The 27,460-nt window shown below is 43.3% G+C and overlaps 1 protein-coding gene across 2 annotated transcripts in view; it reads left to right on the top strand.

Moving 5' to 3' along the window:
* The window catches only part of LOC139155591 (exostosin-1c-like), a 74,086-nt gene extending 57,882 nt beyond the window's left edge, over positions 1 to 16,204 (top strand). Inside the window, exons 7-12 of one of the 2 annotated variants that reach the window (XR_011557095.1) lie at positions 10,395 to 10,484; positions 11,188 to 11,274; positions 12,588 to 12,748; positions 14,178 to 14,349; positions 15,633 to 15,922; positions 16,024 to 16,204. Coding sequence is in view for 1 of the 2 variants with exons in the window: in XM_070730793.1 (XP_070586894.1) it covers positions 10,395 to 10,484; positions 11,188 to 11,274; positions 12,588 to 12,748; positions 14,178 to 14,349; positions 15,633 to 15,821 (699 nt within the window). In the remaining variant the exon portion in view is untranslated. Of the gene's footprint in view, positions 1 to 10,394; positions 10,485 to 11,187; positions 11,275 to 12,587; positions 12,749 to 14,177; positions 14,350 to 15,632 lie in introns of both variants that reach the window. The other variant, XM_070730793.1, reaches the window with a different exon arrangement.
* Positions 16,205 to 27,460: the final 11,256 nt, after the last annotated feature.

Genomic DNA, 27,460 nt, shown 5'->3' on the forward strand with positions numbered 1-27,460 from the left:
GCTGAGGCCAGGGGTGGGCGGCTGCCCGGATGAGGGGCGAGCGCAGTGGGGTAGCGAAAATGGAGCTCCACCCCAGAGCACCCAATTTGCACTGAAAGATGTTGAAAGAAAATGCAGGGCGTCTTGCATAAGCCACGCTTACAGTGTGGTTGTAAAAGTTTTGGTAACCCTTCGCTGGATGAGGCCAATTATTAATTTCTCAGCCCTGGGAAGAAGGCAGCGGCAATCTGCTTTGAAAAATGTTGCCCAGGAAACTGCAGAAGACCTGCCCACCTACTTACCTGGAGTCAAAGGTAATTCCGAGGAAGAAGAAAGAAAGGGAAAAAAGAAAAGAAAAATCAACAATGAAGGCTTGAGTTTCCTTTTGGAGAGGTTGAGTGGCATTGTTTGGGCCTTCCCCACAATATGAATTACCATATTTTTCAGAGTATAAGATGCACTTTAATTTTTGGGAGGAAAATAGGAAATCTGCTTACCAGATATTCATTTGGCTAGCATCCTTAGTCTGGTCAGTTTCAGCACATTATTTTATCCCCTAGTTAGGGTTTTAAAATACAGTGATCCCCCGGGTATCGCGATCCCGATCATTGTGAACGGGCTAAATCGCGATTTTTCAACCCGGAAGTAAAAACACCATCTACGCATGTGCACCCTTTTTTTTATGGCCACGCATGCATAGATGACGCCGGGCAGATCAGCTGCTGGGCGGCTTTCCAGCTGAGTCCTGAAGCGAATTGGCTTCAGGACTCGGGAAGCCACGCGGCTGTTTTAAAACGTCGCCGCCGGCATGGGGGGCTCCCCCATGCCGGCGGCGACGTTTTAAAACAGCCGCGCGGCTTCCCAGCTGAGTCCTGAAGCGAATTGGCTTCAGGACTCAGCTGGGAAGCGGCGCGAGCGAACGGCGTGGTCGGCGGCGGAAGTAAAAACACCATCTGCGCATGCGTAGATGGTGTTTTTACTTCCGCAGCACTACTTCGCGAAAAACCAATCATTGCGAGGGGTCCTGGAACGGAACCCTCGCAATGATCGGGGGATCACTGTAAACCTTATTTGTAGAGAGTAACAATGAAAGAGCTTGCAAGCTAGTAAGAGCTGGGAACACCATTAGCACCTGGTTGGGTGTCAACAGACTGAAACTCATAGAAACATAGAAGACTGACGGCAGAAAAAGACCTCATGGTCCATCTAGTCTGCCCTTATACTATTTCCTGTATTTTATCTTACAATGGATATATGTTTATCCCAGGCATGTTTAAGTTCAGTTACCATGGATTTACCAACCACGTCTGCTGGAAGTTTGTACGAAGGATCTACTACTCTTTCAGTAAAATAATATTTCCTCATGTTGCTTTTGATCTTTCCCCCAACTAACTTCAGATTGTGTCCACTTGTTCTTGTGTTCACTTTCCTATTAAAAACACTTCCCTCCTGGACCTTATTTAACCCTTTAACATATTTAAATGTTTCGATCATATCCCCCCTTTTCCTTCTGTCCTCCGGACTATACAGATGGAGTTCATGAAGTCTTTCCTGATACGTTTTATGCTTAAGACCTTCCACCATTCTTGTAGCCCGTCTTTGGACCCGTTCAATTTTGTCAATATCTTTTTGTAGGTGAGGTCTCCAGAACTGAACACAGTATTCCAAATGTGGTCTCACCAGTGCTCTATATAAGGGGATCACAATCTCCCTCTTCCTGCTTGTTACACCTCTAGCTATGCAGCCAAGCATCCGACTTGCGTCCTCCTCGATCCACAGCTCACATTAGAGAACCATCTTTCAGCTGTGGCGAGGGGGGCGTTCGTCCAGGTTCGCCTGGTGCACCAGTTGCGGCCCTATTGGGATCGGGAGTCACTACTCACAGTCACTCATGCCCTCATCACCTCAAGGTTTGACTACTGTAACGCTCTCTACATAGGGCTACCTTTGGAAAGTGTTCGGAAACTTCAGATCGTGCAGAATGCAGCTGCGAGAGCAATCATGGGCTTCCCCAGGTATGCCCATGTTACACCAACCGTAGTCTGCATTGGTTGCTGATCAATTTCTGGTCACAATTCAAAGTGTTGGTTATGACCTATAAAGCCCTTCATGGCACCGGACCAGATTATCTCAGGGACCGCCTTCTGCTGCACGAATCCCAGCGACCAAGCGACCAGTTAGGTCCCACAGAGTTGGCCTTCTCCGGGTCCCGTCAAGTAAACAATGTTGTTTAGCGGGACCCAGGGGAAAAGTCTTCTCTGTGGCGGCCCCGGCCCTTTGGAACGAACTCCCCCCAGAGATTAGGATTGCCCCCACCCTCCTTGCCTTTCGTAAACTTCTTAAAACCCACCTCTGCCGCCAGGCATGGGGGAATTGAGATATTCTTTCCCCCTAGGCCTTTACAATTTACGCATGGTATGTCTGTCTGTATGTTTGGTTTTTATAGTAAGGGTTTTTTCAGTTATTTTAGTATTGGATTGGATTGTTACATGCTGTTTTTATCATTGTTGTTAGCCGCCCCGAGTCTACGGAGAGGGCCGGCATACAAATCCAATAAATAAATAATAAACAAACAAACAAACATCCAGTACAAGTAGGGCAATGAAAAAACCCCTGTAAAGACTTAGGGCTTGGAAAACATTCTTCACAGAGAGAAACAATGAAAGAGCCTGCAAGGTAAGAGCTGGGAACATCGTTAGCACCTAGTTAGGGCTGGAAATAAATTTATTCAGAGCAAGTTAGAGCAATGAAAAAAAACCCTGTAAAGACTTAGGGCTTGGAAAACATTCTTCGCAGAGAGAAACAATGAAAGAGCCTGCAAGGTAAGAGCTGGGAACATCGTTATCACCTAGTTAGGGCTGGAAATAAATTTATTCAGAGCAAGCTAGAGCAATGAAAAAAAACCCTGTAAACACTTAGGACTTGGAAAACATTCTTCACAGAGAGAAACAATGAAAGAGCCTGCAAGGTAAGAGCTGGGAACATCGTTATCACCTAGTTAGGGCTGGAAATAAATTTATTCAGAGCAAGTTAGAGCAATGAAAAAAAACCCTGTAAAGACTTAGGACTTGGAAAACATTCTTCACAGAGAGAAACAATGAAAGAGCCTGCAAGGTGAGAGCTGGGAACATCGTTATCACCTAGTTAGGGCTGGAAATAAATTTATTCAGAGCAAGTTAGAGCAATGAAAAAAAAACCCTGTAAAGAGTTAGGACTTGGAAAACATTCTTCACAGAGAAACAATGAAAGAGCCTGCAAGGTAAGAGCTGGGAACATCGTTATCACCTAGTTAGGGCTGGAAATAAATTTATTCAGAGCAAGTTAGAGCAATGAAAAAAAAACCTGCAAAGACTTAGGGCTTGGAAAACATTCTTCACAGAGAGAAACAATGAAAGAGCCTGCAAGGTAAGAGCTGGGAGGATCGTTAACAGCTAGTTAGGGCTGGGGGAAAAAAAAGCTACATTCAGAGTATAAGACACACCCAAATTATCAGCCTCTTTTAGGGAGGAAAAATGTCTTATCCTCCGAAAAAATAGGTACTGCCAAATCCTGCATTAAAAAAAAAATCAATTCTCATTCAATTGGAGGAAACCGGAAATACGTCTCCAAAATTCTCTTTGCTAGAGTGTAACGGCCTTGCATTTGTTTAGATTTGAGGCACTTAATGGGAATGTCCTGCCTTTCCTGGAAGACTCATATTTCCAAAAGTTGCCTTCCTGCAGGCTTTCCGTGATTAATATTGAATTCTGGACGAACTCTTTTTTCTAAGTCTTTCTGAGGTTGGGAATTGCATTCATGGCATTGGGCCAGAATACATCCGGAACCGCCTTCTGCCGCACGAATCCCAGCGGCCGATAAGGTCCCACAGAGTTGGCCTTCTCCGGGTCCCGTCGACCAAACAATGTCGTTTGGCGGGCCCCAGGGGAAGAGCCTTCTCTGTGGCGGCCCCGGCCCTCTGGAATCAACTCCCCCCAGAGATTAGAAGGGCCCCCACCCTCCTTGTCTTTCGCAAATTACTCAAGACCCACCTTTGTCGCCAGGCAAGGGGGAGTTAGGATATTCCTTCCCCCTAGGCCATTACAAGTTATGTATGGTAGGTTTGTGTGTATGTTTGGTTTTTATAATAAGGGTTTTTAGTTGTTTTATTAAATTGGATTGTTACATGTTGTTTTTTATCATTGTTGTTAGCCGCCCCGAGTCTGCGGAGAGGGGCGGCATACAAAGCCAATAAATAATAATAATAATAATAATAATAATAATAATAATAATAATAATAATAATAATAACAACAACAACAATAATAAAATGGACAGGGAGGCTACGCTTTGCAACCGTGTCATTTAGCAGCCGAAATTCCAATCCCAGTTGTCACCCTAAGTTGAACATCTGTATCTTCCGCCATTCCACCGATGCTCCGAAACGAAACCTGGAAGGGAATTCTCAAGCAACGGAGAATAAGGCAAGAAAAGAGAAGCCCCTTTCGAATGAAAGAATGCAATGGAGAAATTGCATAAAAGTCCCATTTTAGTACGCTTATCAGTATGAAGGGCTTTGCACGGCCTGGTTTTAGGGGGAGAAAAATGGAACAACACAGCCCATTGAAAGGACGGACAGGCAAAGCCTCAAAACACGTAGAGTGGCACCTCTACCTACGAACGCCTCCACTTACAAACTTTCATAGATAAGAACCGGGTGTTCAATATTTTTTTTGTCTCTTCTCAAGAACCATTTTCCACTTACAAACCCGAGCCTCCGAAACTGTAACCGGAAAAGGCGGGGAGAAGCCTCCTTGGGGCCTGTCTAGGAATCTCCTATGAGGAAACAGGGCTGGAAAAGGTGGGGAGAAGCCTCCATGGGGCCTGTCTAGGAATCTCCTATGAGGAAACAGGGCTGGAAAAGGTGGGGAGAAGCCTCCTTGGGGCCTGTCTAGGAATCTCCTATGAGGAAACAGGGCTGGAAAAGGTGGGGAGAAGCCTCCATGGGGCCTTTCTAGGAATCTCCTGGGAGGAAAGAGGGCTGGAAAAGGTGGGGAGAAGCCTCCATGGGGCCTGTCTAGGAATCTCCTATGAGGAAACAGGGCTGGAAAAGGTGGGGAGAAGCCTCCTTGGGGCCTGTCTAGGAATCTCCTATGAGGAAACAGGGCTGGAAAAGGTGGGGAGAAGCCTCCTTGGGGCCTGTCTAGGAATCTCCTATGAGGAAACAGGGCTGGAAAAGGTGGGGAGAAGCCTCCATGGGGCCTTTCTAGGAATCTCCTGGGAGGAAAGAGGGCGGGAAAAGGCGGGGAGAAGCCTTTGTGGGGCCTCTCTAGGAATCTCCTGGGAGGAAACAGGGTCTCCACCCTCACTGTAGTTTCCCCAATCACACATAGTTTTGCTTTTACACTGATTCCCATGGGAATCAATGTCTGTCTGTCTTTCCCAATGGGTTTGCACGCATTATTTACTTTCACATTGATTCCTATAGGTGAAAATTGCTTCTTCTTACAAACTTTTCTCCTTAAGAACCTGGTCACAGAACAAATTAAGTTCGTAAGTAGAGGTACCACTGTATGCTGAAAATGTAAGAGCTTCATAGTTGTGGGCATTTCATGTTCACACTGCCGCTGCTAAAGTAACTCTCTTTTTTCACCAAACACCTAGAAAACAATTTACAACAAAGATCTCAAATACATCAAGTGGGAAAATTTAATCAAGAAAGACCAGCGTCCCCTGCAGCTTTCCTTACGACAAGCAAAGCTGAAATGCATTTACTGGAAGCAACTTTTTAGCTGTTCCTCGGTCGTATAATTTAGATTTGCTGCAGGAAACCATTAACATTTTGGGGTCAACCGTTCCTATGAACCTAAAAACGCTGGCTTGAGAACAAACTCCCGGAGCCAAAACGTGGCAGCATTTTTTTTTTCTTCACAGAGGAATTTACTTGCTTCCAAACCCCAGTGGCAGTTTTTGCAAAGCAGGGATTTGGGCAGCTTGCCAAACAGGGCAAGGAAAAATTGTATAAACTAAAATTCCCGAGGCGAGTCTGGTGATGAGACAAAACCAGAGGACCACCCCAAAGAGGGCGGCTTTGAGAATCAGCGCAGGAGATACTGTTTGTACTGCGGCGCAGTTCAAACAAGGCAGATTTAGCACAACAAGAGTCGTCGGCGTGTTTTCTTATATAAGACCCATAGGAATAAGCAGAGCTCTTGGGCTTTCGCACCACTCCTGCCCGTTTCAATGAGGTTCTGTGCCAACGGGCTTTGTTCCTTCCCACGAACGGGAGGAGAAATGTTTGTGTTTCTCAAAACTATCCATGAGAGCACCTTTGAGCCACCACTATCGAGCCAAAGTGTGCAATAGGGTTGATATTCCTGGAGGGGGGTCTGTAATATGGTAAATGATTTAGCTTTACTAGATAAATGGTCAAAGCAATGGAAACTGCAGTTTAATGTTTCCAAATATAAAATAATGCACTTGGGGGAAAAGGAATCCTCAATCTGAGTATTGCATTGGCAGTTCTGTGTTAGCAAAAACTTCAGAAGAGAAGGATTTAGGGGTAGTGATTTCTGACAGTCTGAAAAGGGGTGAGCAGTGTGGTCGGGCGGTAGGAAAAGCAAGTAGGATGCTTGGCTGCATAGCTAGAGGTATAACAAGCAGGAAGAGGGAGATTGTGATCCCCTTATATAGAGCGCTGGTGAGACCACATTTGGAATACTGTGTTCAGTTCTGGAGACCTCACCTACAAAAAGATATTGACAAAATTGAACGGGTCCAAAGACGGGCTACAAGAATGGTGGAAGGTCTTAAGCATAAAACGTATCAGGAAAGGTTCAGGAGGGAAGTGTTTTTAATAGGAATGAACACAAGAACAAGGGGACACAATCTGAAGTTAGTTGGGGGAAAGATCAAAGGCAACATGAGAAAATATTATTTTACTGAAAGAGTAGTAGATCCTTGGAACAAACTTCCAGCAGACGTGGTTGGTAAATCCACAGTAACTGAATTTAAACATGCCTGAGATAAACATATATCCATTGTAAGATAAAATACAGAAAATAGTATAAGGGCAGACTAGATGGATCATGAGGTCTTTTTCTGCCGTCAGTCTTCTTTGTTTCTATGTTTCAAAGTCTACGGATTCGCGGATCTGGGAAAGGGCGGATCCAGCAGTCTTTTAAAAGACAAGGCTCGATCCTATGCAGATCGGACAGCGAGCAACCCTACCTGTTAGTATGTCTCGGTGCAGCTAGGCTGCGAGAACGTCGACATACGTAGAGCAGAGTTTAAGGTAAGAGTGTGGATATGTGATACAGCCAGTAACGACACAGACTTAGTATGCTAAACAAGTATTATTTACATATACAGTAGTACCTCGTGATACGAACCCCTCGTCATACGAACTTTTCAAGATATGAACCCGGGGTTCAGAATTTTTTTGCCTCTTCTTACGAACTATTTTTGCCTTATGAACCCGCCGCCCCGAACGCCGAACCCGGAAGTTCGGCAAAAGTTCAGGAGGCCACCGAAAAACACCGCCGCACGTCTCTCACCTCCCAAAACAGCTGGGGGGGCTTCTCGGCATTCTCTCGAAAGCCGAACCCGGAAGTTCGGCAAAAGTTCGGGTTCGGTGTTCGGGAGGCTGCCGAGAAGCGCTGCCGCCCGGCTGTCACCTTTGCAGAAGAGTCATGGAGCTGTCAGCTGGTCAGGAGGCTCAAACGGGTTTAGGAAAGCCGCCTGAAGCCTGGGGATGCAGAAAAATGGCCCAAGGGGCCAATCGGAAGTTTGGAAACATAGAAACATAGAAGACTGACGGCAGAAAAAGACCTCATGGTCCACCTAGTCTGCCCTTATACTATTTCCTGTGTTTTATCTTAGGATGGATATATGTTTATCCCAGGCATGTTTAAATTCAGTTACTGTGGATTTACCAACCACGTCTGCTGGAAGTTTGTTCCAAGGATCTACTACTCTTTCAGTTAAATAATATTTTCTCACGTTGCTTTTGATCTTTCCCCCAACTAACTTCAGATTGTGTCCCCTTGTTCTTGTGTTCACTTTCCTATTAAAAACACTTCCCTCCTCAACCTTATTTAACCCTTTGACATATTTAAATGTTTCGATCATGTCCCCCCTTTTCCTTCTGTCCTCCTGACTATAGAGATTGAGTTCATGAAGTCTTTCCTGATACGTTTTATGCTTAAGATCTTCCACCATTCTTGTAGCCCGTCTTTGGACCCGTTCAATTTCGTCAATATCTTTTTGTAGGGGAGGTCTCCAGAACTGAACACAGTATTATTCCAAATGTGGTCTCGCCAGCACTCTATATAAGGGGATCACAATCTCCCTCTTCCTGCTTGTTATACCTCTAGCTATGCAGCCAAGCATCCCACTTGCTTTTCCTACCGCCCGACCACACTGCTCACCCATTTTGAGACTGTCAGAAATCACGACCCCTAAATCCTTCTCTTCTGAAGTTTTTGCTAACACAGAACTGCCAATACAGTACTCAGATTGAGGATTCCTTTTCCCCAAGTGCATTATTTTACATTTGGAAACATTAAACTGCAGTTTCCATTGCTTTGACCATTTATCTAGTAAAGCTAAATCATTTACCCCTAAATCCTTCTCTTCTGAAACGAAACAGAAGTGGAACTGCCCTACTGCTACTTCCCTTCAGATAGTTGCAACCAGGCCTCGCACACTTTGGCTCATTTCTTTGCAGCCAGGAAGGTTTTTCTAAAGGCCTCTGTAGCTGATAACAGAGCTCCAGATCGATTTTCAGGAGGCGTTCCTGAAGCTTGCGGAGAGCAAAAACAGCCGAAAACAAGGCCGAAAATCAGCTGGCCAGCACACGCATGCACACCGGAGCTGGCATTGGTCAATGCCTTGAGTGACCTCAGATGTGGTTCCACCTGCCACCTGTGGCACACATGCTACAGGTTCACCATCACTGTATTAGAGAATGAGCAGGAGAAAGTTCAGTAGTTTTTCTTATTTTCTGGAGTGTTGTTGGTGGGTTAAAGAAGTGGGTGGGCTTAAACTCCTAAAGTCACCACCACCACCACCACCACCACAATCCAGTCTGATTTTTGGGGTGATATCATTTCTGGAGAAAATGAAGTACAGTGGTACCTCTACTTAAGAACTTAATTCATTCCATGACCAGGTTCTTAAGTAGAATAGTTTGTAAGTAGAAGCCATTTTCCCCATAGGAATCAATGTAAAAGCAAATATTATTATTATTATTATTATTATTATTATTATTATTATTTATTAGATTTGTATGCCGCCCCTCTCCGAAGACTCGGGGCGGCTAACAACAATATAAAAAGACAATGTAAACAAATCTAATATTAAAAATAATCTTAAAAACCCCAATTTAAAGAACCACTCATACATACAAGCATACCATGTATAAATTCTATAAGCCTAGGGGGAAGGGAAAGTCTCAATTCCCCCATGCCTGACGACAGAGGTGGGTTTTAAAGAGCTTGCGAAAGGCAAGGAGGGTGGGGGCAACTCTGATATCTGGGGGGAGCTGGTTCCAGAGGGTCGGGGCCGCCACAGAGAAGGCTCTTCTCCTGGGTCCCGCCAAACGACATTGCTTAGTCGACGGGACCCGGAGAAGGCCACCTCTGTGGGACCTAACCGGTCGCTGGGATTCATAATGTGTGCAAATCCATTAGCAAAGAAATAAAAGCTCGGAATTTGGGTGGGAGGAGGAGGAGGAAGAAGAGGAGGAGGACAGTCGCTGACGAAGGAAGAAGGTGAGGTCAGGGGGATCAAAAAAATCCAAAACTTTAAGATTTTTTAAAAAAAGAGGGACTCTGAGGCAGCGAGGAGGAGCACGCGCCTCCCGTACACCCGGCGCGAGGCTACCTCCCATACACTGCGCCGGAGAGAGAAACCCAGGGGGAATGGCAGGAAACTGGCCGGGCCTTCGTGCTGCTCTCAAACTTCCTGGGAAATTTTTCTGGGCTCAGGATCTTAAGTAGAAAATGGTTCTTTAGAAGAGGCAAAAAAAAACCTTGAACACCTGGTTCTTATCTAGAAAAGTTCTTAAGTAGAGGCCTTCTTAGGTAGAGGTACCACTGTATCTCTCCACCCTTCCACCTAAACTCGCTTCAGGCCTTTTGGGGGGCCTTAAAAACCTGGCTTTCCCTTCTGAACTTAGAGCCAGGATACTAGCAGGACCTGATTTGTTTACATGCTGTGCTCTGCGATGAATTGAGCAATTGGTTATTTTTATCTGACATCTTTTAATCCTTTTCAGTGTGTATGTTTTTGTTTGTAAGGCTTGTGGGCTGCCCAGAGTTTAATTGTTGAAGATGGGCGGCCGGATAAAAGTTGCAGAAAGGAACAAACAAACAAACGCAGCATCATAAAATTGTTCTACTGCCACGTTTCAGATGGCGTCTCTGTTTCTTGTTATAGATTTTAATCTTATGGAGCTGTGAGAAGCCGCCTCCACAGACGTGGCCCCCAACCACTGTCCCCGTGACTGTCATTTTAAGCAGCAGCAAGGTAATGGATATAATTTATTTATTCATTTTGTCCAATACACAATAATACACAATGAAGGTTATCGAGGATATAGTAGAGAAGAAATACAAGAAATAGGAGAGACTATAGGACAGGGGACGGAAGGCACTCTAGTGCGCTTATGTACGCCCCTTACTGACCTCTTAGGAATCTGGAGGGGTCAACCGTGGACAGTCTAAGGGTAAAATGTTGGGGGTTAGGGGATGATACTATAGAGTAAGGAGTTCCACGCTTCGACAACCCGATTACTAAAGTCATATTTTTTACAGTCATGTATATAAATATTATTATATGTGTCACATGTTTTTGCTGAATTTGAAAATTAAAGGAGACTAGGATAGATCTATTTTGGCCTTATTTTGGCCTCATCAGCTAGCTATACCCACTGGGACTTGATATATACCTTTCTATACCACCAATACTTACTTGACAAAATGAAAAAAATAAAAAATAAAAATAAATAAACCATCGGAAATTTGTGTTTTCTGATAATCGTAGGTAAAGAAAGAGTCAAAGAGTCATTCGACCCCCAAAGGGGTCACGACCCACAGGTTGAGAACCGCTGCACTAGACCAAACTAGCTCTCCTATATCTTTACAATGAAAGTATCATTGATCCACCTGACAATGATTCCCATCTGATTCTTCCTTGAAAGGATGACCGTTTCTTGCCTCTCCTCCTGCAGGTCAGCGAACGGTTTTTGCCTTATTCTGCTATTGGGACGGATGCCGTGTTGAGCCTTGATGAATATACCAGCCTTTCAACCAGCGAGGTGAAAAAGTTCTCCAGAATCTTTCTACTTGTGTTGTGGCCATGGACCTTGGATACAGGAACGGACATATTACTACTTGAACCAAAGGTCCTCAAACTATGCCTCACAGGCTGGATACGGACCACTGAATCCATTAATCTGGGCTTTGCAGGACTACGAGGCTGCCCTGCCCACCCCAGCCCACTTATCCACCCCCCCCCCCTGTCTTCTGGGAACATTGGAGGTGAAAACAGGGCGTGCGGAGGCCTCAGGAGGCCAAAAATGGTCCCAAATTATTGGGCAGAGTGGTTCTGGAGGCCTTGGAGGCCAAAAATGGGACGTGTAGAGGCTTTGGGAGGGCAAACATGGCCCCATTTTTGGTGGGCAGAGTGGTTCTGGAGGCCGTGGAGGCCAACAATGGGATGTGTAGAGGCCTCGGGAGGCAAAACTGGCCCCATTTTTGGTGGGCAGAGTGGTTCTGGAGGCCTTGGAGGCCAAAAATGGGACGTGTAGAGGCCTTGGGAGGCCAAAAATGACCCCATTTTTGGGTGGCACAGTGATTCTGAAGGCAGAGGCCAAAAACGAGCTTGTTTTTGGCCTCCCGAGACTCCAGAGAGGGAAAGACACACACACATACACACTCACACACACTCTCACACACACCAAGGCAGCCGCATCCCTTCACTAACCTGCTTTCCATCCCCAGGAGCATAACAAATTAAAGTTTAATTTGTGCATTGTTTAATGCAAGGGTCTCCAACCTTGGCAACTTTAAGACTTGTGGACTTCAATTCCCAGAATTCCTCAGCCAGCTTTTGCTGGCTGAGGAATTCTGGGAGTTGAAGTCCACAAGTCTTAAAGTTGCCAAGGTTGGAGACCCCTGGTTTAATGGACTGCTAAATTAGCCACGCCCACCCAGTCACATGGCCAACTAGCCACACCCACCCAGCTGTTCAGGCCTCCGCAACAGAACGTGAATTGGCCCCGTTTAAAAAGTTTGTGAACCCCTGAATTAAACGCAGGACAAAGCCTAGAACCTGGACAGTTGAGAAACTGTCTGTCCACTGCAACTATCTTGGTTCGGAGGGACTTAGGGATCGTTGGGAAATACCATTTTCCCTTTCTCAAAAAATATACATCTTACCTGTTCGAAAAAGCATCTGTTGTACGCCTAGATATCTATGTATGTGCACAGTAACTTAAATGATTTCAATTTAAATTAGTTTTACTTTCTGGGCGACCCTCGCATAGCGATGTTTTTAATTTCCAAAAACTAATGAATGCAATATTTTTTTAAAAAAAGTTTGAATCTGTTTTCCTCTTCTCTTCCTTAGGTTGACTTTGCCTTTGTTGTATGGAGAACATTCCCTGACCGGATTGTGGGCTTCCCAATGCGCAGCCATTTTTGGGATGCGGGCAAGAACCAGTGGAGCTACACTTCCAAATGGACCAACGAGTTCTCTATGGTTCTCACCGCAGCAGCATTCTACCACAGGTGCCCTTCCTGACTGAAGCACATCCTTAAGTTGGGAAGAACCCATTGGGGCAGTGAAGGCCAGTTCCTGTTCTGTTCAAAGCCCTCGTAGCGAACCCGGACTCAGAAATCGCTTATTTTATGATCAAATCCAAGCACGCATAATGAAACGCAGGCTTATTAAAATGGCACGTAGAAACATAGAAGATTGATGGCAGAAAGAGACCTCCTGGTCCATCTAATGTGCCCTTATCCTGTATTTTATCTTACAATGGATATGTTTATCCCAGGCATGTTTAAATTCAGTTACTGTGGATTTACCAACCACGCCTGCTGGAAGTTTGTTCCAAGCATCTACTGCTCTTTCAGTAAAATAATATTTTCTCATGTTGCTTCTGATCTTTCCCCAACTAACTTCAGAATGTGCCCCCTTGTTCTTGTGTTCACTTTCCTATTAAAAACACTTCCCTCTTGAACCTTATTTAACCCTTTAACATACGTATTTAAATGTTTTAATCATGTCCCCCCTTTCCCTTCTGTCCTCCAGACTATACAGATTGAGTTCATGAAGTCTTTCCTGATAGGTTTTATGCTTAAGGCCTCCCACCATTTTTGTAGCCCGTCTTTGGATCCGGTCAATTTTAGCAATATCTTTTTTTAAAGTGAGGAGTTATCTTTCTCTTTAGACCTCACTGTAACCTATGTCCAGAAAACTCCTTAGATCAGTGTTTCCCAACCTTGGCAACTTGAAGATATTTGGACTTCAAATCCCAGAAATCACCAGCCAGCAAATGCTGGCTGGGGAATTCTGGGAGTTTAAGTCCAGATATCTTCAAGTTGCCAAGTTTGAGAAACACTGCCTTAGATCAGTGATTTTCAACCTTTTTTGAGCCGCGGCAGATTTTTTACATTTACGAAACCCTGGGGCACATTGAGTGGGGCGGGGGGGGGGGGGGGGCTAAAAAAAGTTTGGAGAAAAAAATTCTCTCTCCCTTCTTTCTCTCTCCACCCCTCTTTCTTTCTCTTCCTTCCTCTCTTTTTTGCTCTCTTTCTCTCCCTGCTTACTGCCCTCTATGTCTATTTCTCTCTCTCCTTCCCTCCCTTTCTTTCTCTCTCTTGCTCTCTCTCTCTTTCTCTCTCTCTTGCTTTCTTTCTCTCTTGTTCTTTCTCGCTCACTCATTCTCTCTCTTGCTTTCTTTCTCTCTCTCTTGCTTTCTCTTTTTTTTCTCTCGCTTTTTTTCTCTCTCTGAGTTTCGCGGCACACCTGACCAGGTCTCGCGGCACACTAGTGTGCCACGGCACACTGGTTGAAAAACACTGCCTTAGATAAAGTCCATTCAATATTTAAGCATATGCACTTGGAGGGAGTAGGTTGAAGATGGGAAGCCTTATACATTTCTGCAGGATTCGTCTTCTCTTTTTTGCCCACCGCTGCGTTTTCCTTCCACAGATACTATCACAGCCTCTTCAGCAACTATTTGCCTGCCAAACTAAGGAGCTTTGTTGACCAGATTGCCAATTGCGAGGACATATTGATGAACTATCTGGTTTCTGCTGTAACCAAATTGCCCCCCATCAAAGTCACCCAGAAGAAACATCTCAGGGAGAGCCCACCTCAGCAGGTAGGCAGACACGGATGGGAACCAAGGGGGCAGAGGCGAAATAGAGAAGGCATTTGTTCTGCTTGCCTGGCTGGCCACCCAAATGAGGCAATTATACGAACACACACACTCAAAAGATTGAAAAAGGAAAAAGGTTTCTTTATGTACACAATTGGCTTAATGCCACAGCAACGGCAAGAGGAATGCTACTTTATGAGTCCAAGGTTAAGGGTTAACGACTCCAGAGGACAACAGAAGTCTTTCTGGCTTACGTCAGCCAATTACTCACTTAGCTTCAGTGTCAAAATTCCAAAAGTGTCCAAAGGAAAAACGAAATCACGAAGCGTCAATGTCTCTCAAATCTGAACGATAAGTTCCCACGATGCCTTCCTCAACCCTTCCCTTTTTAACCCTGCTGCGGGTGACTTTAGGTCAATCACCAGGAGACTGTGAGTTCTAGTCTTGCCTGAGGCATAGAAACTGAGTAACTGGTTCAATCACCAGGACAGTTTGAGTTCTAGTTCCTCTTTAGGCGTGATAGCTGATTGACTAGCCTTGGGCCAATCACCAGGAAACTGAGTTCTAGTTCTCTCTTAGGCATGATTGCTGAGCTACTGGTCCAATCACCAAAAGAATTTGAGTTCTAGTCCCACCTTAATCAAAGCTGACTAGGTGACTTTGGGCCAGTCGCCCTCTCTCAGCCCAGCCCACCTCACAGGATTGTCGTTGTGTGGAAAATTGGAAGAAGCAGGGTTATAATGTATATTGAATTATTTATCCAGTACAATGTTCCCTCCATTTTCTTGGGTTCGAACTTCGCGGATAGCCTATATCACGGTTTTTTTAAAAAAATTAATTAAAAAATACTTCGCGGTTCTTTTCCTATACCACGGGTTTTCCCACCCGATGACATCATATGTCATCGCCAAACTAATTTTTTTTGCAAATAAATAACACAATTTTTTTTTGTTAATAATTATGTTTATATATATCAGGATCACTAAATGTCTTATTCAATGGTGAGTACCAGTAATAATGGCGAGTGAATGGTTGTTAAGGGAATGGGAAATGGTAATTTAGGGGTTTAAAGTGTTAAGGGAAGGCTTGTGATACTGTCCATAGCCAAAAATGGTGTATTTACTTCCGCATCTCTACTTCGCGGAAATTCGACTTTCGCGGGCGGTCTCGGAACGCATCCCCCGCGGAAATCGAGGGAACACTGTAATTCAAATGGGATTTTTTAAAAAGTCTACCCTAATAACGATGCTCGGTCTCTCTTCCTTGCCTTCTCTCCGTTTCCGAAGCTCCTGAGAAGTGGACCCCCATCCAACAGCAGCCTACATTTCGCTCAACGCCAGGAGTGCGTCAATCACTTTGCCGTCTGGTTTGGCTACATGCCTTTGGTGCATTCGCAGTTCCGCTTGGACCCGGTGCTTTTCAAAGACCAGGTCTCTGTGCTACGGAAAAAGTACCGGCAACTGGAGAGGGACTAATTCTAGCCACGAAGTCCACTGCTGCTCTCTGGGAAAAAAGCCCACCGCTGCTCGCTTGGAGAAGAAGACACCAGCCTTGCTGGACTCACCGCTTATTCTAGGCCAGGGGTCTCCAGCCTTGACCATTGTAAGACTTGTGGACTTCAACTCCCTGAACTCTGGGAGTTGAAGTCCACAAGTCTTAAAGCGGCCAAGGTTGGAGACTCCTGCTCTAGGCCGTTGGCGCTATTGCCGGATTTTGGGCTGGGTTCACTGCATCGACGCCCTTTGAACTTTGGATACTAAAACAGTGGGAATTGTCACTGGTAGCCAGGGGTGGTGCCAGATGAATGTTCAGTCTTTATTGGGTTTTACCAGTATCAATAAAGTTTTGCAGAAAACAACGTTATTTTCTATTTTTTTTCCCTCCAGAAAACAGATTCACATGTACCGTATTTTTCAGAGTATAAGACGCACCTTAGTTTTGGAGGAGGAAAACAAAGAAAAAAGGCTTCTGCCTCCCAGCAATTTGCCTTCCAGAAAACAGCAAAGATGATATACACTGTTTGCTGTGTATTTCTGTGCATGTGTGTCTGACCCATAGAAATAGCAAAGAATTGGAGAAATGTACATTATGGCAGTGTTGGTAATGACCTTTAAAGCCCTGCATGGCATTGGGCCAGAATACATCCGGAACTGCCTTCTACCGCACGAATCCCAGCGGCCGATGAGGTCCCACAGAGTTGGCCTTCTCCGGGTCCTGTCGACCAAACAATGTCGTTTGGCGGGCCCCAGGGGAAGAGCCTTCTCTGTGGCGGCCCCGGCCCTCTGGAACCAACTCCCCCCCAGAGATTAGAACGGCCCCCACCCTCCTTGTCTTTCGCAAATTACTTAAGACCCACCTTTGTCGCCAGGCATGGGGGAGTTAAGTTATCCTTTCCCCCTAGGCTACTACAAGTTATGCATGGTATGTTTGTGTGTATGTTTGCTTTTTCAACACGGTCTATAGTGAAGTCTACTTGGGTTAGGTTGTTGAGAGAGTTTGAGGTGCGATTTGTGAAGATGGGGGATGAACCATTACTATTAACGAAGACAGAGCCAAAGAAAGAGTTGAAGAGGTTAGCTTTGGATGGATCGTCATGGTATTCTTTGTTATTGAGTCCAACGAGAGGTGGAATAGGTCTAGAGTCTTTGAGTTCGTTGTTGACAAAGTCGTAGAAGAAATAAAAACAATGTCAATGGCTGATGTTTAGCTTTGTGGCACATCAGTTTCCTCATTATTATGTTTCAATAAATATTATTTAGGGGAGAAAAATATATAACATGGAATCTATTGGGTCAGGAAAGACGAGAGAGGCCAAACAACGATATTTGCAGGCATATTCCTGCTTCTAAAACATCACATTGTCAACTTCATAATTTCTTTTGGCAAAATATAAGCCAATATCTATTACTGTATCTCGAAATTGAACGGACTTATCTTTTCCAGGACCTTACAGGCTCAGACAGATGGGAAATTACCAGCTTAAACTGCACATGATAATTTGAGCAAACTGAATACCAATCTATATTTTAAAATAATCGTTTTAAAGGAGTTTAAAAGCGCATAAGACCTTTTAATGCAACAGCACTATCTCACAATATCATTCACTCCTCCCCTCGAAACAGAATACCCTACAAAATCAGACTATCAATCCTTGGTCTTGAAAGCTTAGAACTACGGCGCCTAAAACACGATCTAAGTATTGCCCACAAGAGCATATGCTGCAACATTCTACCTGTCAATGACTACTTCAGCTTCAACCGCAACAACACAAGAGCACGCAACAGATTCAAACTTAATATTAACCGCTCCAAACTTGACTGTAAAAAATATGACTTCAGCAACTGAGTTGTCGAAGCATGGAACTCATTACCAGACTCAGTAGTGTCAACCCCTAACCCCCAACATTTTCCCCTTAGACTATCCACGATTGACCTCTCCAGGTTCCTTAGAGGTCAGTAAGGGGCGTGCATAAGTGCACCAATGTGCCTTCCGTCCCCTGTCCAATTGTCTCTCCTTATCTCATTTATCTTTTCTTCCTTTCAAATTTGTTCACCTATACTTTTATATCTTTTCTTCTATTCGTTTCTTTAGTTATATTACTACATATCTATTCTCTTCAATGTGTATTATGTATTGGACTAAATAAATAAATGATAAATAAATAAATAAATAAAATTTAATTTCTTAAGATCCTGCATCTAACTGCATAGTCAAAAATTTAATCCCTGGCTTCTCAGCTTCTTGAAGGCTTTCAGTATTTTTGTGGCTCTCTTAAAAAGGCCACCAATTTACCCCTTCTGCTTACTCATGTGATTTTTCTTAATAATAGCCTCTTATTTGGGGTTTTTCTTACTTTTCCAGATTTGAAAATTGTCCTTGGCTCCTGGACGTGGTACAACTTTCATCATAAATCATACGGTTCTTAAATATTAAAATAAAATTGGATAATCAAACCAAGTTTAAAAGGTTTCCTTTCCTTGATACCTTGCCCATTTTCCTCCATCCCCACCGAAGGATCTTGGGCAGAATTCAGAATTATCTCAATTTATACTTCGAACCCTTAAATTAGATTGGAATGAAAAGAGAACCAAGTTCATCCCTGCAATCATCCATGAAAATTAATCGTTTTTGTACTGTTACTACAGGGGGTGGACAAAGAAATGGAAACACTTGACTTTTTGGCATCATAATGTTTGAACATGTTCAAATCAATCAAAACTTGACATATTTTAATGTTTTTTTTAAAAAAATTCTGTTATTTGATATGTTTTCTTAAACTACCTTAAAAAAAAAAAGAAATTTAAGGAAATTGGTTATAACCTTCTAGAAATGGCAGACCTCTCAGACTTTCAAAGAGGCCAAATTGTTGATGCTCGAATGGCAGGCGCTAGTGTAACAGAAAGTGCCCGAATGTTTGGCATTTCAATAGGTAATCTTAAAAGTCATGACTGCTTTTGAAAGAGAAGGGAAAACGTCCTCAGCCAAGCACAGGTCTGGTCGAAAGTCGGAGTTGTCTGAGAGAGACCGTCGGACTCTGAAGCGAATTGTTAGAGCGGATCGCAAGACCGCAGCTCCTAAAATCACTGCAGAGCTCAATAGACACGTACAGAACCCAGTTTCCACAAAAACTGTTCGAAGGGAGCTTCACAAATCTAGATTCCACGGAAGAGCTGCACGGTGTTTCCATTTTTTTGTCCACCCCCTGTATTTATCAGCAACGTAGACTCTCGGATATGGGCAGCAAATGCATCTAGTCCAGAGTTGGGTTCTACTTACCTTCGCCACTGGTTCACATCACAATGTTTCATGTGCGGTCGCTCACCCCCCTCACATGGGCGCATCCCCTCGTGCAATTTCACTTCTGTGCATGCTCAGAAGGTGGATTCATCCCAAAACACAGCTGAGGAGTTGATCAGCTGTGCTTCAAGTGAAGAAATAAAGGTTAGTATTAACCCGGGAGTAGGGTGTGGAGTGGGAGGCCTTTTTTCAAAGCGGAGAATGAGGAGAAGCCATTCAAATTTGCAAAAATTCAGAAAAAAAGATAGTGGTGCGCAGGTGGGGGTTGCTGCTCCCACTACTTGTTATGCCTGGCTTCACGTTAGGAGCCCCAATTAAGTCTGAAGTGTAAATTCAAACACACACTCTGTTGTAAAGTAAGCAAAGAGTCAGTTTATCAAAAGAAAAATATTGTACACACACACTTTAAATCAGCCAAACGTGCTCTTCCACCAAACCACAAGCCTGGAATGCTGTGAACAGCAAAAACAAAAGCAGAGCAGATAAAGGCAGCTGTGAAGGCGTCACAGTCACCCCCCCTCAAGAGTCCTCAAGCTGTACTTCACTGTGATATAGTCAAAAAGTCCTGGTAAATCCTGAAGCAGTTCAAAATCAAACAGCACTTGTCTCTCACCAAATGGTTAATCTCCCACACCGAGAGGCAACAACGCTGGCAATTTATCAGCAGCCTCATTAGCCTAATTGCCTCAGCCACAGGTGTTCTCCCTTATTTTCTATAATATTTGCACAGTTGTTCCCTTCTTCGGGTCCAAAGACAGGCTACAAGAATGGTGGAAGGTCTTAAGCATAAAACGTATCAGGAAAGACTTCATGAACTCAACCTGTATAGTCTGGAGGACAGAAGGAAAAGGGGGGACATGATCGAAACATTTAAATATGTTAAAGGCTTAAATAAGGTCCAGGAGGGAAGTGTTTTTAATAGGAAAGTGAACACAAGAACAAGGGGGCACAATCTGAAGTTAGTTGGGGGAAAGATCAAAAGCAACGTGAGAAAATATTATTTCACTGAAAGAGTAGTAGATCCTTGGAACAAACTTCCAGCAGACGTGGTTGGTAAATCCACAGTAACTGAATTTAAACATGCCCGGGATAAACATATATCCATTGTAAGATAAAATATAGGAAATAGTATAAGGGCAGAGTAGATGGACCATGAGGTCTTTTTCTGCCGTCAGTCTTCTATGTTTCTATGTCATAAACCTGTACCTGCGAGCATCTATGAATCCATCTTCCTCTGAATCTAATGATAATTCACTAATGGGGTCATTAGCTAATGAGCTGCCTGTAACTACCCCATCATCTGATCCTGCTTCACTCCCAGAATCTGCCCTTGACAAAGAGTCCTCGCTGTCTGAAGCTGTTGGCAGCAAAACCAGTCTCTGATAACGTGAGGATTTTCCCAAACCAACCCCCACATTCCTCAGAGCAGGAGCTGGCTCAGAGCCAACCACAACACTACCGGTGCACTACACATGCAGTGCCACATCTCTGGTGCACACGCCCGTGTCCCGTCACAAGATTTTGCTTCTGTGCATGGGCAGGATGCAAAATCTTGTAAGGGGACATGCACGAGAGATTTCAACTTTTTTTTTTTGCTTCTGCAAGTCCACAGAAGCAAAACGTTGCTAACATTTTGCACGCACGCGAATCCCCTAACAAAATGTTGCCTCCTGCGCATGCACAGAAGCAAAATCCCACTCGGACATATGTGCTCACCTGAGATGCGGAAATGCTCCCTTGGCTCAATTTTCACTACCATTGCGATGACTTAGGAAAGTGAACACAAGAACAAGGGGACACAATCTGAAGTTAGTTGGGAGAAAGATCAAAAGCAACGTGAGAAAATATTATTTTACTGAAGAGTAGTAGATGCTTGGAACAAACTTCCAGCAGACGTGGTTGGTAAATCCACAGTAACTGAATTTAAACATGCCTGGGATAAAAATCTATCCATCCTAAGATAAAATACAGGAAATAGTATAAGGGCAGACTAGATGGACCATGAGGTCTTTTTCTGCCATCAGTCTTCTATGTTTCTATGTTTCTATGACTTCTCCCCATTCTATCGTTGTTTTCTCACCTTCAATCGTCTTCATTTTTATTTCCATAAACTGTAAAGTGCTTGGTTTGAATGTGTTTGTTTCAATTTCGGTGCCACCCAGTTACACCCAACTCTGGAATTTGGTTTTGCATGAACCTACTCACTGTGGTTTGTCAATTGTGTTTAGAAACTTGGCTTTGCAGGGAGATGGTTTACTTCTTTTTTAGAATAGAATAGAATAGAATTTTTATTGGCCAAGTGTGATTGGATACACAAGGAATTTGTCTTGGTGCATATGCTCTCAGCGTACATAAAATAAAATATACATTTATCAAGAATCATGTGGTATGACAATGATTGTCATAGAGGTCAAATAAGCAATGAAGAAGAAATATTAATAAAAATCTTAGGATACAAGCAACAAGTTACAGTCATACAGTCAACATGGGAGGAAATGGGTGATAGGAATGATGAGAAAAACTAGTAGAATAGAAGTGCAGATTTAGTAGAAAGTCTGACAGTGTTGAGGGAATTATTTGTTTAGTAGAGTGATGGCGTTCAGAAAAAAACCTGTTCTTGTGTCTAGTTGTCTTGGTGTGCAGTGCTCTGTAGCGACGTTTTGAGAGTAGGAGTTGAAACAATTTGTGTCCAGGATGCGAGGGGTCAGTAAATATTTTCCCCGCCCTCTTTTTGACTCGTGCAGTATACAGGTCCTCAATGGAAGGCAGGTTGGCAGCAATTGCTTTTTCTGCAGTTCTGATTATCCCCTGAAGTCTGTGTCGGTCCTGTTGGGTTGCAGTTCTTTGATAAATCAGAGTTTGTCAATGTCTTAGCATTTTTCTTTTTGTGATGGGAATTGACCAGCAGTTTAGTTGGTGGGCTGCTATATTGTCCCAAGACCAGAAACCACACTACAACCACCATTGAATGGTTTGCACATTTGAAAAGAAGCCGCAACAAATCACAGGATCATAGCTTAACATGACATTCAGAACTAGTTGTTATGACTATACAGATGTGCTGACTGGAGATAATAGCTCTTACAGTTTGGGCCTCTGGAGATGACCAGAATGGGGGAAAGTCAACATAAGAGATTAAGAACTTGAATTTGGAAGTTATTGCTAATACTATCAGCATTGGGAATAGTGGGCAAAACTGTATTTCTTCTGAAATCCATATAATTATTAAATTAATCCCTGAGTAAACATACTAATGAAACAGGGTAGCAGATAATACATAACACCAGAGGTGGGCTGCTGTTGTGGTTAGCTCTGTCCCAGCTCCTGCCCCAAGGACTGTGGATGTGGGGGAGACATCCACATGCTGCAGGCCTGTTTTGCCCCCAGTGGAATCTGCTGATGAAGGCTCCTCTGACCAAGAAGACATGAGTGACAGGGAGGAGGAGAGCGTGGCAGACAGCTCAGAAGGAGATCAATTATCTAGCTCCTCCTTGGATTCAGAACAAGAGTTAATGATACAGCCACGCATGCAGAGAGGGATGCATAGGCAACAACAACTGAGAGATTATTATCAAAGAAAATGAGGCCACCTGTGGTTGGGTGGGGCTGTGGTCATTAGTGAGGCTGCTATAAAGAGCAGCCTGTGGGTTTGGCCATTGTGGAGGATTATCTGATCGTTGTGTTTCCTGACTGCTTTACTGACTTTGACCTTTTGTGTGCTGGTAAATCCAAAGGAACTGAATGTAAACCTGCCTGGGATAAACATAGATCCATTGTAAGATAAAATACAGGAAATGGTATAAGGGCAGACTAGATGGACGATGAGGTCTTTTTCTGCCGTCAATCTTCTATGTTTCTAACTAAAGCTTCTATTCTGGCACCTTGGAACGTATTTTTACAATCAGACCAATCAGGCGTTTACAATGGGGGTGTCCCTCTGACCTTCCTGCCAATCAGCTTAAAGCTTTGTTGGGAGAATTGGCGCTAGACTTATGGTTGGAGGTCACCACAACATGAGGAACTGTTTTAAGGGGTCTTGGCATTAGAAAGGTTGAGAACCACTGTTCTAAGGCAGTGTTTCCCAACCTTGGCAACTTGAAGATATCTGGACTTCAACTCCCAGAATTCCACAGCCAGAATTCTGGGAGTTGAAGTCCAAATATCTTCAAGTTGCCAAGGTTGGGAAACACTGGTCTAAGGAATTCTTGATATAAGGTAGGTGAAAGCTTTTTAGCATTACTAGGTTCAAAACACAACAGCAGTAATTAAAGCAACATCATCATCATCATCATCATCATCATCATCATCATTATTATTATTTATTAGATTTGTATGCTGCCCCTCTCTGCAGACTCGGGGTGGCTGACAACAGTGACAAAAACAATATATACTGTACTGACAAATCTAATAATTAAAATCTAAGATAACAATTATACATTTAAAAATCTAAAAGCAAGGAACCCCAATATAAAAAACATACATACAATCATATGCACTAGGATTACATAGGCAGGGGGAGATGTTTCAATTCCCCCATGCTTGATGACAGAGGTGGGTTTTAAGGAGTTTACAAAACGCAAGGAGGGTGGGGGCAATTCTAATCTCTGGGGGGAGTTGGTTCCAGAGGGCCGGGGCTGCCACAGAGAAGGCTCTTCAACATATTTTTGTTCACGTCTTAGGAGCGTGAAACAGAAGTAAAAATGGAAATGCCAAAAGAAGAACGAAACAATGGAAAGGTTTATTCAATAGCAGATGGATACAAAAAGGAGATCCTTACCCCAATTTAATTCATTTTCCTTGTCTTACTTGCAACAGGAAATCAAGCAAGTCCATAACTCAAGTTATATATAAATGTCTATCGCCCTCTAGTGGTTGGTTTCAGGATTCGAATTAGGGTTTCAACTTTCATCAGTAGTTAGAGGGAGCAATCCAAGGGAATCAATGTAAAAGCAAATAATGCGTGCAAACCCATTAGGAAAGAAATAAAAGCTCAGAATTTGGATGGGAGGAGGAGGAGGAAGAAGAGGAGGAGGACAGTCACTGCCCAGAGCGAAAAGAGCGTTTCTTTTCTCTGGGTGCTGGCAGAGGTTTATTCCCTCTCCAAGCACCCAGAGAAAGGAAAATGCTTCGTTTGCTCTGGACTGCCAAAGCCTCCTTAAGCGCCACCGAAAGGCTCCTCTGGCAGCCCAGAAAAGTCCGAGATGGCCGGGATTAAAGGGGAAATGGCAGGAAACTGGCTGAGCCTTCGTGCCGCTCTCAAATTTCCTGGGAAATTTTTCTGGGCTTGGGGTGTTAAGTAGAAAATGGTTCTTAAGAAGAGGTACTTATATAGAAAAATTCTTAAGTAGAGGTGTTCTTAAGTAGAGGTACCACTGTATTTACATTCATAATAATACATTACACGGTTATACATTTTATACACAATTATTCTTTATATTCTTTTCTTTTTACCATAACAATTCCCTACTGATTTTTTGTCTTTCTTTTTTGTATCCATTTATAACATTTGGTCCAAGTATTATAATCGTCGGAGTCTTTTTGGGCGTTCAGCTCCATCGTTAGCTCATCCATTTCTGTGCAATTCTAATTTCTTTTAATAACCTCCTTCTCCAAGGGCATCTAAGGATCTTTCCATCATTGCACGTAAACAATTCTGGCCGCTGTCCCTATGTGTAACATTAAGTATTTAATGTTTTTGGGGTGGGTTTTTTTTTTAGAATACTTTTTATAAAAAAGTTCAGGCGTGAATTCAATTACAGTGTTGGTCATTTCCTGTAACCATTAGTAAATTTTCCTTCAATATTTTTTCGCTTCGGGACACATCCACCATAAATGAAAGAGGGTACGCCCTGCTCTTTTTTGCATTTCCAACATGCCTGATTATATTTTTGTCCGGATATACATAAGCAGAGTAACTCAGGAGGACTAGATTAGATTTCAGAATCTACTGTGGCAATTTAATGAATCAGATAAACGAATGAAGACACATTTGTATAAAACAGTAGTTTACTCTTCAGTGAAAAATATCTTCAGCCCTCTATACAGGTAGTCCCCGACTTATGACGGGGATCACAGGTGTCGCCTAAGACCTTTAGAAAAGACAAATTTCCCATGGTGTGTTGTGGCTAGCTCTGGCCCAGCTCCTGCCCCAAGGACTGTGGATGTGGGGGAGACATCCACATGCTGCAGGCCTGTTTTGCCCCCGGTGGTATCTGTTGGTGAAGGCTCCTCTGACCAAGAAGACATGAGTGACAGGGAGGAGGAGAGTGTGGCAGACAGCTCAGAAGGAGATCAATTATCTAGCTCCTCCTTGGATTCAGAACAAGAGTTAATGATACAGCCACGCATGCGGAGAGCGATGCATAGGCAGCAACAACTGAGAGATTATTATCAAAGAAAATGAAGTTCTGTTGGGAGAATTGGCACTAGACTTATGGTTGGGGTTCACCCCAACATGAGGAACTGTATTAAGGGGTCGCGGCATTAGAAAGGTTGGGAACTACTGCTCTAGTGGATCTTTTTAAATTAACACCAAATCGCCTACAAATGTCCAGAGCTTTTACATTTCTTTTTAAATGTTAGCTCCCACAATTCTCTTGCATGTTCAATATTTCAAGAGCTGAATTGTTGCAATATATGATTATTGAGTTGAGACCATAATATGCACACTGAAAGAAATATTCCACACTATTGAACATGGATGAATGTTTGGTGATATTTGACAAAACTGCTAAGAGAGACAAATTAACTTGTTTTATTAGAGAAAAGACACTATTTACATTTCCCGGTGATTGGAAACCTGTTATGGATTTTTTAATATAAAAATAAAAGAACTGAACGTGTGATTTATGACTTTGATGATTAGGCAGGGGAGATTATAGAATGCAGAGCATTATTTAAATATATTTAGAGAGAAAGGCTGAAATATATTTATAGTACCTGCTACGAAGAGAATTGGAAACCACTTCCTTGTATCTTTTCTCTTTATTTTTCTTAACTGTGTTTTCTTGAACATTTTGCTTTCTCTCTTTGCTTTCTTTTCTTTCCTTTTTTCTTCTTTTTCAAAAGTTCCAATAAAAACCATGTACAAAATTAACTGCTATAGTTCCTGGGTTAGTATCAAATAGGCTTGTGAGAGAAGGAAGCATTCAGATAATGTACGATTCAGCATTCATCTGCAACTCTTTAAACCAAATGCATTTATCCTAAAATCACAAAGGGATGGACAAAGCTAAGATAATACAGACAGGTGGTGTATTTGTGGGCATCTAAATTTTAAAATGATCCTAGCATAGCATTGTTCCGGTTCTAGAACGCCAATGAGACCTCTAAAAATGTTGAATATAAATAGTTGTGCTTATTGGGAGAAATTAAAACTTGAGAGGTGCTCTAAGAAGTCTTATATGGAACGATGCAGAAAGCAGACACCACAACTGCATAAATAAATAAGACAGAAAATTCCTGCCATTTTGTTATTATAAAATAGGAAGGAAGGAAGGAAGGAAGGAAGGAAGGAAGGAAGGAAGATGATAGATACCACTAGGTAGTGTTGTTGTTGGCTCTGGCCCAGCTCCTGCCCCGAGGAATGGGGAGGTGGATGCAGGGGAAAATTCAACATGTCACAGGCCTGTGTTATTGCCGATAGAATCAGATCAGAGTTTAGTTTCCTCGGATGAAACATAGAAACATAGAAGTCTGACGGCAGAAAAAGACCTCATGGTCCATCTAGTCTGCCCTTATACTATTTTCTGTATTTTATCTTAGGATGGATATATGTTCATCCCAGGCATGTTTAAATTCAGTTGCTGTGTTTAAACATGCCTGGGATGAACATATATCCATCCTAAGATAAAATACAGAAAATAGTATAAGGGCAGACTAGATGGACCATGAAGAAGAAGGTGGGAGTGACTTGGAAGAGGAGGGCTTGGCACACAGCCCAGGCAGTCAATCTCCCTTATCTTCCATTGATTCAGATGTTTTGAACCCACGCAAGCACAGAATTATGCGTAGAAGAGACAAAGTAAGAACATATTACAGGAAATAAGGGAGGCCACCTGCGTTTGGGTGGGGCTCCAGTAATTAGGGCTGCTGCTATAAATAGCAGCATGTGGGTTTGGCCGTTGTGGAAGAATATCTGATCGGAGTTCGTCAGGAATCCTGTGTTGTCTGGACTTTGTTGCTTTTTCACGCCTTGGAAAACAAAGCAGAGCAACGTGTGTGTTGTGTGTGTTTCACTTCGTTGGAAGAAGAAGGAGTGTGAAGTTTCTTCACAGCTGCTAGCTAAGTACTTAATGACTGCTTAAGGGAAATTGTA

The sequence above is a fragment of the Erythrolamprus reginae genome, unplaced genomic scaffold (assembly GCF_031021105.1).
Source record: "Erythrolamprus reginae isolate rEryReg1 unplaced genomic scaffold, rEryReg1.hap1 H_31, whole genome shotgun sequence".
NCBI classification, from domain to species: Eukaryota; Metazoa; Chordata; class Lepidosauria; order Squamata; family Dipsadidae; genus Erythrolamprus; species Erythrolamprus reginae.